Source organism: Chiloscyllium punctatum, chromosome 1 (genome assembly GCF_047496795.1).
Source record: "Chiloscyllium punctatum isolate Juve2018m chromosome 1, sChiPun1.3, whole genome shotgun sequence".
Classification (NCBI taxonomy): domain Eukaryota; kingdom Metazoa; phylum Chordata; class Chondrichthyes; order Orectolobiformes; family Hemiscylliidae; genus Chiloscyllium; species Chiloscyllium punctatum.
In genome coordinates, this window is record NC_092739.1 from 9,020,760 (window position 1) to 9,036,153 (window position 15,394).

Here is a 15,394-nt window from a genome sequence, read left to right on the forward strand (position 1 = left end):
GGATTTGAGCTATAGGGAGAGGTTGAACAGGCTGATGCTGTTTTCCCTGCAGCATCAGAGGCTGAGGGGTGACCTTATAGAGGTTTACAAAATTATATGGGGCATGGATAGGGTAAATAGGCAAAGTTTTTCCCTTGGTTCGGGGAGTCCAGAAGTAGAGGGCATAGGTTTAGGGTGAGAAGGGAAAGATATAAAAGAGACCTACAGGGCAACTTTTTCACAGAGGGTGGTACATGTATGGAATGAGCTGCCAGAGGAAGTGGTGGAGGCTGGTACAGTTGCTAGATTTAAGAGGCATTTGGATGGGTATATGAATAGGAAGAGTTTAGAGGGATATAGGCCGGGTGCTGGCAGGTGGGACTAGATTGGGTTGGGATATCTGGTCAGCATGGACGGGTTGGATCGAAGGGTCTGTTTCCGTGCTGTACATCTCTATGATTCTGCTGTGAGGTCCATAACAGTTACTGTTTATTCTTTTTTCAATGAATCTTCAAAGAACCATGTATTCAACAATTTGCATTTAATTTAAGTGAATCTGATTCACTTCTCCTGACCTTGAATACTAAAAAGACATTTTGGATTGATTTTGTGAATGTATTCCTATTGCTGAGCTTAAAAGCTTTATTAATTGATACAACAATCTTATTGTAAAATGGAACCAAACACAAACTAATTATGTTTTATAATGAAACAGATACATATAAACAAACCTTAGATCTTTTTTGTCAAGCTTTGATCAAAAATAAGAAAGCACTCCATCAAAAGAAGAAAAGTAGCGTTGTTTAATCTAGGAATATCGAATAGGTGCACAACCTGATCAGCTATGCTGAAACCATCAAAATGCTGCAAAAGTAAAATACTGTAAATGCTGAAAACCTGAAATTAAAACACAAAATTCTAGGAGTATCAGTAGGACAGAAACTTGGGGATGTAAACAGTTTTTTTTCAGTCTATAATGATGCATTAAGCTGAACTATGGAACTAAGGGTGTTAGGGTCTCTACCGCCATCTGGTTACAAAGGTCAGGGGCTAATCCACCCAGAGGAAGAACGGTTGCCCAGAGAAACATCCAAAAGGTTGCTTTAATGCTAGAGCTAGGATTTTAGCCCCTCAAGGGGATAATACCTCCTCAGAGTTATTGGCCAACCAGAGGCCTACAACTCTCAATGTATTGGTAGCACCAGTGAATGTGGTAGTCACAGCCAGTACTATACTTAGGTGATGAGGTGAAGTGTGATGTGAGAAGCTTTGTAAATGTTTGGGAGTTAGTAAGGGGGATGGACAATGTGATTTGAAAAGCAGTGGGGGAAATATGACCAGGTGGAGTTGCACTTTGGGGAAGCCCTGCATTGGGCCCGGGGCCTGTTATGTAAGGAGACACCATTCCATAATGACCTGCCAGGCTAGCTGGTTGATGTGGGCCTCTGCTGTTGATGAAATTTAAATAAGTGAGTTTTAATTACTCACTCAAGAGACTCAATTGACCCGCTGCTGAATGGGCTGCCTGACACCACCCCAAAGCTGGTTTAGTTGTGCAGGAGCAGGGTATGGGGGTTGGCAGCAGGCAGGCTACCCACTTGATTTAACGTGGACCCTGGCTTAAAGCCTGACATTAGGGAAGCATTACATACAGCACTTTTAACACCATAGCTAGTTCTATAAAAAAAGAGATGCCAGGAAGGAGCAGCATTCACTGGGAAACATAGGTTGGAAATTTGAGGTTGGCCTTTTACAAGGTGAAAAAGAATTGTCACCAGATTTCCAAACTCATTGCTTTTTGCCCTGAATTCTTGCATTTTCTCAAATACCCTCTGTGCTTCCAATTAAACCTGTTGGACTATAACCTGATGTTGTGTGATTTTTAACTTTGTACATCCCAGTCCAACACCGGCATCTCCACATCATTTTTTCCTGAAAGCATTGTTGAGAGTGTCTTATCACACAATTGTCCATGAAAAGTGGCCATGTGACAGAAGCTGAAATCACATGAGTCTGAAATTGTAATACCTCCTAATATTGGAACAGAGGAACAGGAGTAGGCCATTCAGCTCCTTGAGCCACTTCCTTCATTCAGTGTGATCATGGCTGATCTGTGGCCTAACTTCACCTACCTGCCTTTAGCCCGTTTCCCTTTACTACCTTTAACAAAAGTTTATCTATCTTAGATTTAAAATTAACAACTGATCCAGTGTTTACTGCCATTTATGGAAGAGAGAGTGCCAAACCTTTCCTACCTTTTGCTTCCTGACATCTCTCCTGGACAGTCTGATCCTAATTCTCAGACTAAGCTCCCAAGTACTAGAATTCCTGGAAATAGATTCTCTTTATCTACCTTTTTTTTCCTGTTAACATGTTGAAGACTTCAATTAGATTTCCCAGTAACCTTCTAAATTCTAGAGAAAACAGGCCTAATTTACACAATCTCTCCTCATAACGTAACCCCTGAATTCCAAGTATCATTCTCCTAAACCGATGTTACAATCACTGCAAGGCCAATATATCCTGATACAGTACTTCAAAGGAGGTCTGATCAGGGTTTTGTATAATTGCAGCATAACATCTGTATCCTTGTACTTCAGACCTCTATAATTAAAAGCCAACGTTAGTTTTTTTGATTACTTTCTGGCACGTTTGTGACATTTTAAAGACCTATGCACCTGAACTCCCAAGTCTTTTTGGACACCCACTGTATGTAACTTCATACCACCCAGAAAGCACCTTGATCTCTCCTTTTTCAGTCCAAAATAGATAGCCACTGGCTTACGTTGAACTCCATCTGCCAAAGGTTTGCCCATTCACTTTGTCTATCAATGTCCCTTTGTAATTTTATGCTATTATCTACACTGCCTAACTTTGTGTCATCAGCAAATTTAGATATATGACTTTCTATGCCATTAGTCAAGTCATTAATATATAATGTGAATAATTGAGGCCCTGACCCAGATCCTTGTGGGGCACCACTCATCAAATTCTGCTAATTGGAGTACCTACCCATTATCCCTACTTCTGCCACTCAACCAATTTCCTAGCCATTTCAGAAATTTTCCCTCAATTCTGTGGGCCTCTGAGTTAACAGTCTCTTATGTTGGACTTTATCAAAAACATTCTGGAAATACATATAAACAATATCCATAGACATTCCCCTGCCCATGGGATGTAGAGATGGATTTGTAACGGAAAGGATATGTGTTTTTAGTCCAGAAGTAAATTGTTTTCTATCAGGATAAGAAGGTCATAATTTCCTTCATTTAAACAATTTCTCACAATTTACCTCTTCAGCCACAACAATGCTAAACATGCAGCTAATTATTCTGTAAAATTAATTAAGTATAAAACACATTAAGGGGATAAAAGATTTCTGGAGACTCAGGAGAATAATGCTACACATGCAGGAATAAAGGTTATTGCTGGGATTGGTGAAATCACAGTTGGATGGGTAATTGGAAGCCAGTGAAGACAGTCCAACTGAGCTTGATAGCTGAAAGATATTGGACAAGAATGGTATTTCAAAAGCTACTGAGAAGTAAAGGAGGCCACATGTAATGCTTCAAAACCACAAACGTTTATTCATAACTTTGGTGAGTGACGTTTGATTGATATAAGAGAGTGAAAATAGATGAGAAGGAATCAACAGGGAGTTGCTGGGGAAATAAACAACAAAACTTGCATCTACTGTGTCATATTTCATGACCACCACATGTCTATATAACACTTTACAGCTAATTAAGTACTGTACTGAAGTTTGTATACTTTCAGGCATTTGGATGCTGAAGTTACTGTCATATTGTTACACTTTTCATTAACTTAAGGTTGAAACCTAACTCTGTTTGAATCAAAACTGCCATCCTCTTGGGTATTGACCTTTGTTTGTTTTATGAAATATGAAAGTCTGATTGGGAAAAAAAAAGGCTCAGCTGATCAGTGTCTTGATATGCAACCAAAAAGTAGTCCAGTATAGAATAAAAACTATTCTGGAGTATTGTATTCGTCCTTCAGAAAGAAAATACAGCTCTCCACTCTGCCCCACATTAGAAGAACTGCATTGATGTGCTGCAGGTGATGAGGTGCAATTAAGTCCAAGTTCGAGTTCTCGTAGCACAGTAACTAGGTGTTGGACCTGTAGTCTCGACAGCTCTTCTTCCTGAGCAGAGATTAATCGCAGTGGAGTCCATTTTATTAACAGCCTGCAAAGTCATATCCAGCAGACTGGGGGGAAAAAAGCCTGCTGACCACTCCCTCCAAATGGCCCAGAATAGCTCCAAAGAAATTTCAGAAGATGATCTTAAGTGTACATTCCAAGACCAAAGTGGGGTGGGGGAGATAAACTTCCCTAAACTGTAGCCAAGCAAATGAGAAAGGATTCAAATTCAATGATTACAAGACTAAAATGTACAAATAACCACTGCACTTAAAGACTTAAAGTCAGGAAAAAAAAGACATTTCCTTAAACAGGTATGCTATAATTTCACTCTTTTGTAGCTGGTTATTTCCTCGCTTAAAGTGCAATATATTCTAAATTATCCTAACATAAAAGAAGTACTTTGCAGTTATCCAGCTTGCTGCCCTTCTAGACTGCTTTCATCATAACCTTCGCCACTGGGGAAAGGAAGAATGTTTATTCCATGAATTACTTAATGATCCCCTCCTGCTTCAGTCAGTTGGCAAGAGATGTGATGTGAGCAGAAATGATGGGAAATTACCTGATACAGAGTGCTGCCTAAACATTTTTTCGAGTGGTGTTGGGATTTGCAGTGTACAATTTTCATCATCAAATGTTCAATTGCTTGATTTTGCACATTTATCTAGCAAAAGAAATACCAGGCTGCATTAATTATTCATTTTATAATTGATTTTTAAATTAACATTTACACTTAATGCAATTGTAATTTGTGCATTACATGACTAGTTTAACTGGATGATGTATAGTCGTATAATGTTTATCTTGTTCATTCAGATCCTGCTCCAAAGATGCATTCTTTGTCACTTAGTTGTTTTTGTTTGTACATTTTATTAGTTTCTGGCTGGAAGCTGATTGAGAAGCCATATGAATCGTTGTCTACTGAATTATCAGACTGCTTATCTGAGCAAAGCTTTTATTCAATTAAAAGTGAGAAGTCTTAAGCTATAATTTTTATTCCCACTCTAAGCTCCACTCCAAGCTCCCAACTCCATTTCTTTCCTTGTCAGCTGGCTGAAACTAAACCACATTGTTCACAAAATTATTGCCATGTTTAAATCCAAGGTAAGCTCTGGACCATATATTTGTGCAATCACTAACATCACCTAACTCCATCTTGGAACATGACCCGACTTCACTTGTGCCCCAGCTCATCTGCGACCAAAACCCTCATTCGTACTTTGGATACCTTTAGACTTGAGCATTCCATATACTTTTGGCAGGTCTCCCACACCAGAGTAAATTTGAGGTCATCCAAAACTTTGCTGTTCATATCTTAACTCAAACTCCTGTGCTTAGTCCTACATTGGCTCCTGGTCAAGCAACATCATGGTTTTAAAATTCTCTTCTTTGCTTTCAAATCTCTTTGGATAAATACATGAATTGGAAAGGTTTGGAGGCTTCGAGGCCAAACGCAGGCAGTTGGCAATAGTTTAGTTTGGGAACATGGTCAACATGGGCTAGTTAGATTGCAGGGTCAGTTTCCACCTGTATGACTCTGACTTCCATAGCCTTAGTCATCTGTAATGTCCTCCAGCCCCACAATCTTCTGCAATATTTGTGCTTATCCAATTCTGGTTTCTTATGCACCTTTGATTCTAATTACTTGACCATTAGTCGCTATGCCTTCAGTTGTACATCCCCAAGTTCCAGAATTCCCTGTCCATGTCTCTTTAAAGCATGCCTCTTTGACTGAGCTTTAACCTGACTGATTATTCCCTCATGAGGTGTGATGTCAAATTTTGCTTTATTATGTTAATGTCAAATAACTTGGGAAGTTTAATTATATTAAAATAGCTATACAAAAGTAGAAATTATTGTTAACAAGTGCTGCATGAATTATTGAATTGATTAGCGGTAAATATCTGGGCATGGCAAGAAAGCAACTTTAGGGTCAGAGTTGATAAGAGAGGAGATACCTGTCCTCTAACAAACGTTCTAACTTGATGGATGAAACAAGAAGTAACAGTCATATGGGTTTAGCGAGAGTGATGACAGCAACCAATTTTGCATCTTAAAGAGGAGGAGTAGAAGGTAAAATCTCCATAGTTCTATTGTAATTGAAAGGCTAGAAGAGGAACAGTGGCAATGCTAAAGGCTTGGTGGCTGGGGATGGGTTTTTTGAATCATGTAGCTATTTGTAGCCAGCACACAACAGAGGTTATGCTAAATGATTGTGGTTTTGTGGAGATTGATCCAAGGAGCATTTGAAAAGTGCATTAATCCAGAGGCACAGAAATAGAAAATGATCCAGGAGTACAATGAAAAAGTAAAATCAACAAATGATAATTACACAGTTTCTTTAATGTGGGAAAAGATTCCAATTCACTTGTGGGGAGCAAAATTGGTCCAGAAGCTAATGAAAGATGCAGTAATTTTGTGGGAAATAATGAAAAAGTAAATTGAATGTCAAGAATCAAGGAATATGGTCCAATTCATAAATCAGCAGGAGAGAGAATGCCAACCCAAGGGAGCTGTAGAGCAAATAACAGGAAGTTCACAATCCAAATGTGACCGTTCACATGCACATTTTAGCTTTTGTCTCCAACTCTTAAGTTCTCTAATCCATTCTTACACCACTGTGCGTCACTAATAGATGAGCTTCTAACATTTCATACAACAGAGAGAGATTCACTCTCTTCATTTTTATCACTTTACTACAAGATACTTAGCCTTTCTTTCCTACAGGAACCAATTGAATCTTCAGGGCTGCATGCTTACTTACAGCAATTTGACAAGAGCCAAAAGAATCTGCACCAATTACCTCTGCTGAAGCCCCAAGAAGGATTAACCTAAGATTGGCTTAAGAGCTAAAGCTGGCTTTTCATCCCTGCTGGAAGTTGCATGAAGTCACCTGCCAAGAGGACATCCCTCCAGCTCCGAAAGAACCTCCTCAGAAAGCCAACATTCAACAGAGATGACACTTTTCAACAGTTTCCTTAGTAGTGGTAGCATAACACTTTTCTTAGCAGCATCAAAAGTGTTGCACAAATATTTTGACAACAATTTGCACCATACCATTTATTGAAGATGCTCACCCTAGCATCCATCCAAATTGGACATTCTTCGAGGCAGCTGGCAAAGGAAGTATAGACACTTCCCAAAATTACCCCCAAGAGACACAAGACATGGTCCTCACATAGGTGCTCACACAACTATTCTTCCTCTCAGTACACTACCAACCTTGTCACAAGCAGAAGTGGGTGAGAATGCAGTAAAAATTTAAAACACTTACGTTTTTTTAAAAAATTCAGAGATTTCCAGGAAAATCAAAGTCATACATCTAGTCCAAGCAGCTACATATTAATGTTGGTTCACAGCTCTGGTTTAAAGTAATTTATTCTGCAACACAAGCTAAAACATGTCAAGATTAAAGTGGTGCTGGAAAAGCACAGCAGGTCAGGCAGCATCCAAGAAGCAGGAAAGTCAACATTTTGGGCAAAAGTCCTTCATCAGGAAGGCTTAAATATCCCTGTTCTTCCATCTCTTCAGGTTCAACTACCCCAGTTAATTGAGCTTTTCCCATCAAGGATGAAACAACAAATATTTTGTACTTTTTCAAAAAGGCAACCAAAGTCAACCCCTATAATCTTAGATCAGTAATCTTCTTGCTAATTTGTGTCGCAGTTCATGGAAAGCTTAATGAGCGTGAACTTGTTTCAACTTCTCATTCATGATAACTACATGCCTCATTGACAATTTGGCTTCATAGAGTCTATTGGATGATTCTCTTTTTGCCCCTGTTCACAGTAGTTCTGTAGTTTTTGATACAGATACAACAGCTTCTCGTCATGCACTGATATTTTATTGAGTTTCTGAACTGGATTGGTGACTTCTGATTGTGACATCAACAGTGGTGATGAACAGTATCTTGGTTTAACATGCACACAAATATCCCTCATGGAATGCTTGACTTCACTGTGTGACACATCAGTGCTGTGATGAATATCATCCGTCACTTTTATTAATGATACCATACTACTGAGTTGTAAATTTCCAGCTGAAAGGCAAGTAAGACGAATAAATTACTGCACGGTAATATAGTTAGAATTGTACAGTGGGTGAACAAATGCTGAAAAGGCTAACTTGGTAATTTTATTAAAAATGACATTTCTTTGTGCTCTTATGTTCCTCGGCTATATTATGAAACATTTAGGGATAGAAATTGGAATATAGTGTAATGGGTACAATATATGCCAATTTAGCAGTGAGTCTGCACCCAGTCCACCAAGGCTATGGTCCCAATGATAAATACATGCTGACTTTCTTTTCAATATCTCTGCTAAAAAGAAAACCTTTGATAAATTCCACCTAGGAGATTAGTGAGCAAAATTAGGACACATGGTATTGGGGGTAAAATACTGACTTGGATTGAAAATTGGCTGGCTGACAGGAGGCAAAGAATAATGATAAACAGGTCCCTTTCAGAACAGCAGGTGGTAACCAGTGGACTACCACAAGGCTCGGTGCTGGGACCGCAGCTGTTTACAATATACGTTCTTGATATAGATGAAGGTATTAAAAGTAATATTAGCAAATTTGCTGTTACACAAATCTGGGTGGCAGGGTGAAATGTGAGGAGGATGATATGAGAATACAGGGTGACTTGGACAGGCTAGGTGAGTGGACGGATGCATGGCAGCTGCAGTTTAATGTGGATAAATGTGTGGTTATCCACTTTGCTGGCAAGAACAGGAAGACCGATTACTATCTAAATGGAGTCAAGTTAGGTAAAGGGGAATTACAACAAGATCGAGGTGTTCTTATACATCAGTCAATGAAAGAAAGCATGCAGGTACAGTAGGCAGTGAAGAAAGCTAATGTTATTAAAACTGGCCTTGATAACAAGAGAAATTGAGGAGTGCAGCATAGGTTCACAAGGTCAATTCCCGGAATGGCAGGACTATCATATGTTGAAAGGTTGGAGCGACTGGGCTTGTATACACTTGAGTTTAGAAGGATGAGAGGGGATCTGATTTGAGACGTATAAGATTACTAAAAGATTGGAACTCTGGAGACAAGAAGCATGTTTCCGCTGATGGGTGAGTCCAGAACCAGAGGACACAGTTTAAAAATAAGGGGTAGGCCATTTAGAACAGAGTTGAGGAGAAACTTCTTCACCCAGAGAGTGGTGGATATATGGAATGCTCTGCCCCAGAAGGCAGTGGAAGCCAAGTCTCTGGATACTTTCAAGAAAGAGATGGATAGAGCTTTTAAAGATAGTGGAATCAAGGGTTATGGGGATATGGCAAGAAGAGGATACTGATTGTGGATGATCAGCCATGATCATAATGAATGGTGGTGCTGGTTCAAAGGGCGAATGGCCTACTCCTGCACCTATTGTCTATTAATACAAGCATTGGCTTCTTTAAAAACTATTGAAGAACCCAATCAGAAAATAATTACAGATGAATTGGCATGCACCATGTTTGCCCCCTGCAACAGCCCTTACAGCTACTAGTTAAAGTAATTATTTTGAAAAATGTTCCCGTGGAGTCAGGCAAAGGGAGCATATATTCAGAGTATATATCCAATTGGACTCCGCCTTCTCACTCCCCAACACTTTCATAGCAGGCTTCAATGCTACCTTTGAGAATTAAGCTGCAAATCACTGTTGGCAGGGCAGACAAATCAATATTTATGTCATTCCAACAAATATACAGCTAGTAAATCACTGAATAATTGAGTCTTAAAATTATGGAAAGTAACATCCCATCCAAGTTCTTCGTCAGACACTTCTCTCAGGTACCTCATAAAGTCCATTCCTTTAGGTTAGTCCTTATGAGCCAGATTATGGGTTTGTATGATTAATGTCAAGTCCAGTGTTTGAACACAGACTTTTACTACAGTATTAAGTCCACTACATATAATGGCACTCCTTTATCCATAGTAGATATTACTCAGTCAAAGAAGTATAATATCTCAATTCCAACACCTTTTCCATCGTGCATGTCAAGATAACTGGCCTATAAATTTTCCTCCCTCCCAATTTGAATAAAGGAGTTATATTTGTTACTTTGTTGCCTGATGAAGCCTTTCCTGCATCAAGGGAATTGTGAAAAATTAACACCATTTTGTACCACTTTAATAATCTTGTTAAAGACATGAGGATATCTCTATGGATGTCAAAATTTTTTAAAAATAAGAGAAACAAAGGGGAATAACATGAACAGAAATCCAAACGTTTTTGACAGGCATATAACTAACCAAAGGGGAGTAAACTAAGGAACTAATGAGGGACTACAAACAGAAACATTTACACATGGAGGCAATAGACATGACCAGAGTCATTTCATACTTTGTATCTGCCTTTATCAAGAGAAGAAAAATGCTACCCAAGTTAATGTGAAAGAAGAGGTGGCTGAAAGGTATTGAATAGACTGTCTGTACTTCAAGTTGATAAGGCCCCTCGATTGGATAAGATACATCCAAGGCTATTGAAGAAAGTGGAATTATAGACATGCTACTCATAATTTTCCAAAGTTTCTTGGACTTAGGAGTGATGTGAGAGGACTAAATAATTGTAAATGCACACCAGCATTCAAATAGGATGTAAAGATTTGCCCAGAAATGACAGGCATGCTCCAGAACATCTAACTTCATGCTTCCCTTTATATACTCCGATTTTTGCCTGCTGTCCAATTCTAGTGGTGCGGGCACATAATGAATTTTGGCCCTCTCACTCAAAAACCAGAGTAAATTAACTGTTAATGCTTTCTTTCAACAATTCACTCTGAGTGCAAAGCTATATGTAATGACCACTTGCTGCACTTCAAAGTAATTGGAGAGTCAATGCGGTGTGATGGCACTAACTATATGTATGTCAGTTCTGTGAAAGAATGCGGTCATCTGATCCATACAAAGTAAAACTTTAAATGATACAGCATAAATTTGATGAGGAAAAGTTTAGCCCTGCTCAGTGAAGAACTGTAACATTAATTGTCCATCATCAGATCTGAAGCCATCTACAACATATTGTTTCATCCTTAGAGTTTGGATCTTCAGCATGGGATTTCTCAGAACATATGACTGAATTGTTGGACAGTTTACTATGTTGCTTTAAGAAAAAAAGGTTCAGATTTGCTTAACTTTGGCAGTGTTCCAAAACTTGGTTATTTACATAATGTTGAGTTTATCTGTATTTATACAGTGTTTCTGATTTCTCACGGTATGTTACATGGGCTAGAACGATCAATCATTTTATTTTTCCTTTATTTGTTAAGAGTTAGGGTATATGTTTGAGTGATGAGGTGCTTGTTTATCCAGACTAAAATTGAATGAGTGAAAAATAATAAGAACATATTTAATAATGTGTCACTGACCTCAGTTGCACTCTGTGAAAATAAAGTGAAGTTGGAGAAAAATATGTTTTCACAATATTATTGATCATTCAAAAATACCACCCTTACAATTAAAACAGAATATGGGCTGGAAGGACTCAGCAGGTCAGGCAGCATCTGTGAAGAGGGTGAAACTATGTCAATGGACCCAGCGGTGGCAAACTTGGAGATTGGGGGGAGGGGTGGAATATAGGGTAGGTGTACTGGGGCATCTCCCTGTTGTGTGTCTATTGCCAGGAAAGTTTTTCCAGGTGGGCAGGAATGTGGTGACAATTGTTAGAATAGGAGTTCCAATTAAGATTATTTTCTGGACTCATTGACATTGTGATGAAACAGCTTCCTAATGTATACAGAAACAGTCAACCTAATGGAGGAGGCTCTCCTGCGGTCATTTGAACTGCCATCAGAGCCTTAGGTTTCCTCTCCCAAAGAGAGTTCACAGGCATCAAGGGTAGAATGAGGCCTAAACAATCCAAAGGGTGGGTTTTTTTGCCTCTGGGGAGTCTTTTGCATTTTCCATTAAAAATCATTATTTATTTTTACACTTCAGTGGGTGCCAACATGTTGAGGAACCCTTGAGGTATTGGACCTATCTCAGCAGTGCCTACCTCTCAGTGGGTTGCCTGTCCTGTATTGGGAATAGCCTGTAGATGAAGAGTATGGAGGTTGAAAACTGTGTAGCTGCTCTAGAGAACTGGCAACTCCAGTCGGACTCCCAGCACGCTTGCTCTACATTTGGTTTGAACATCAGTGTCCAAAAGCCTGCAGGAGAATCCTGTCCAACATTGCATCTAGCCTTACAACATTTGAATGATAAATTTGTTACAGTAATAGATATAAAAGGACTGAAAATCCTTCGTGTTTGAGACTACAATATGCCAGGAGGACTAGAAATTAAGCAAGACTTGGGACTACATAGCCCCAGCCTAAGGTCAAAAGTTTGCAATGTTTTACATACTGGAGCCTCCCTCTGCTCCTGTTAAGATCAACAGGGGTAAGAAAAGCAGGGACTCCTCGACCATGAGTTCCCAAATCTTGAGCATGGAAGAAACCAATGAAGAAGCTAGAACAATAAAGAATGTGAAGCATACCAGATGTAAAAATGGGGCCTACTTTGGAATTCTAAAAACAGAGAAATGTGGATAGTCCATTAGGTCTCTGGGGTCTGTTCCACTATTCAATGAGATTCTGGCTGATCAGTGACCCATACCCAGAAGCTTACTCTCCACCCAGGAGCAGGCTTTTAAATTCTGGTTGGAGAGGGAAGCACAAAATCAGATGGTATGTCAAGCAGCAGTATGCCAGTTACCTACATACCACTACTGCTATTTTACCAACATGTGATAGGTGGCAGGAAGCGACCTACCCTTGACCCATTTGAGGCAATTAGTGTCTGATCAGTAGTCATTTAAAAGCCACCTCCCATCACCAGTGGTATTGCTGATATTGCCCATGTCACATAGTGAAGATGCCAGGTGTACCTTGGCGATTAGGTTGCAGACCTGTCAACTGAGGAAAGGTTCCTCCTATTCAAGCAACCTATTGTCCACGGAGGGCTTCCCCTTCAATAGAGCAGACTACCTCCACATGGACTTACCCTGTTCTGGTCCTTTTCCACAATCATTACACTTCCTTCCCCATTCCCTGTTTGCTGGACCCTATAAGAATGTCCCTGGTGAATGTGTCCATCTTACCTTAAGTCTAGCCACCTCAGTGAGTTCTTATTGATGATTGACTGCACTCCCAAAAGTGTCTACATCTGCCTCAGGTCCTGTTCGGACTGGAGAGCTGTTGGCTATTTGATAATTTGATTTAAAAATGCAAAACACAAAATTATTAATTTAATTAATGATATCTGCGTATTACAAGGGGTAACAACTTAATGATTATCCTAAATTGAATTTGCATATGTTGATTAGATTAATCAGCCAAAAGACACTATTTAGAATTTAATTATGAATTCTTCCTTTTATCAAACCTTTCAAGGGCATTGAGAACAACTAATTTTGATTTACACAATATTCACATGTATAGGAATACAAATTAACATATTCTTTCATAAGGTGCAGTTAAAAAAAGCTTTCAGAAAGTGATACATTGAAATTCCAGTACAGCATGTTACAACGATTTTCAGGATCAGGGTTTGTGCCTGTTTCATTTCTGTGCAGATTCCATTGGTACAGAGTTTGAAGAACAAGTCCTCCATCAATCTTGTCTGCCACTGAAGGTAATTGTTGTGGAAAGACTAAGAAAGGGGTATCAATAAATGTAATTTTGAAAGTATATTAGATGGACTCCAGAAAATGCAAAATATGTTCAAATTTATAGAGTCATAGAATCATAAATGTATCTGAATTCAAGATAAAACCAACTTTCACAGTAGTTCTGCTTTTACTCGGCATTCATGTGTTTTTACTTCTCACTGTTTCTTAGTACATCTGGTCAGTTTGGATTAATGTGGGTTTGAGTGTTTAGAATATATTTTAATGTCAACCAGCATGTGTGATGAACTCCAGTCTAATTAGCAACATTTAATTTTGTTTTTAAACAGACAGCGGATGCAGCAATCAGCTATGTATGAGCTATGTCAAGGGATGCAAAGTATCAGCATAGAATTTGTACGCCTCCAGTTGACTTATGAGGAGTTCCTGTGCATGAAAGCTCTTCTCCTGCTTGGCACAAGTAAGTTTCACACTATTAAGGATAGGGCTTGTACATTATAGAATAAGAGTTTTTTGTTGAGTTTTTAAGCTGAAAATCCAATTCTGTTTCAATAATTGATTGTTTGCAAGGCTATCCTCCCAAGTGTTTGTACCTACAGTATCTGAGAGATGAATCCTCAAGAAATATGTATCAAAACTGTATGAAGAAACTTCACTAATTTGTTGGCTGGATGAGTTGCAGTTAGTCTGAAGCCTTTCTAGTCACACAATGGCATCATTAGAAAGGAGGACGTGTGTTTCAGTGGTAATATCCCACCCTCTAAGCTCCAAATTCATGACACCAGGATGTGATGGTCAAGGAAAGTGCATTCATAACCCAGCCAAACAGGTTGACTATCAATTTGTAAATTCTTCCAACATGTACCAATTGCAAGAAATAAGAATGAGAGAAAGGAAGAATGTTGGTTAAATATGAATGGAAAGAAAATTGGAACCTGTACCATCACTAGTCTTGGCTCCGGTCTACAGCATGAAGGTAAAAGTCCACGTTGCTGCAATTACTCAGACTCCACTGGGAAGCAAGTGGCCTCTTAGTGAATTGTCTGGTGTGGATCAAACTAATGTGAACAGTGTGGGGTTTGATTTCTCTTCCGGATGAGGTGGATTTAGGACCTCCATCCTTATCCTACCTATGCTGAAGATTGTGACATTGTGTATTGGACCTACTTTCAGGTAGAGTATTGAAGAAGTATAGGAAACCTTAGAATCTATAAAGAAAGTGTGAATCAAAGAGTGGAGCTGAGAAACAGACTCAAACTTTTTTTAAAAATCTTTCAGAGAGGAACAGAGAAACTGTGCAAAGTAACTTATAAAAGAAAGGAAAAAAAACAGAAAAGGTGCTTATTGTAAACATGTCGTTTTAACACTCGATTTAGCAAGTGGGAGAAACGCAATACATCATTCTTTCTTCCTTCTTGTTTTTCTCTCTACTGCTAAAGTTGCATAAAAGAAACTGGAAGACTGCTTGCTACTAACATCCCAAGTAGAGTCTCTATTACAGTACTATTATAGTAATTGGGAACGAAGATAGATGTTAGATGAAACCACCAAGGCTTCAAATTTGAACCACATTTGAAACAATTAAGTGCTGCAGCAAACGTTCATTATGATTCAGACTTTGTGAAATGGATCGTGGGAAATTAAGAGGGTTCAGT

The 15,394-nt window shown here is 39.0% G+C and overlaps 1 protein-coding gene across 3 annotated transcripts in view; it reads left to right on the forward strand.

The window, feature by feature from the left end:
- Nucleotides 1-15,394, forward strand: part of nr3c2 (nuclear receptor subfamily 3, group C, member 2) — a 321,123-nt gene that overhangs the window by 270,933 nt on the left and 34,796 nt on the right. For all 3 annotated transcript variants that reach the window (XM_072567406.1, XM_072566818.1, XM_072567476.1), the window contains exon 7: nt 14,069-14,199. In XM_072567406.1, the coding sequence (XP_072423507.1) occupies nt 14,069-14,199 (131 nt within the window). The remainder of the gene's footprint in view (nt 1-14,068; nt 14,200-15,394) is intronic.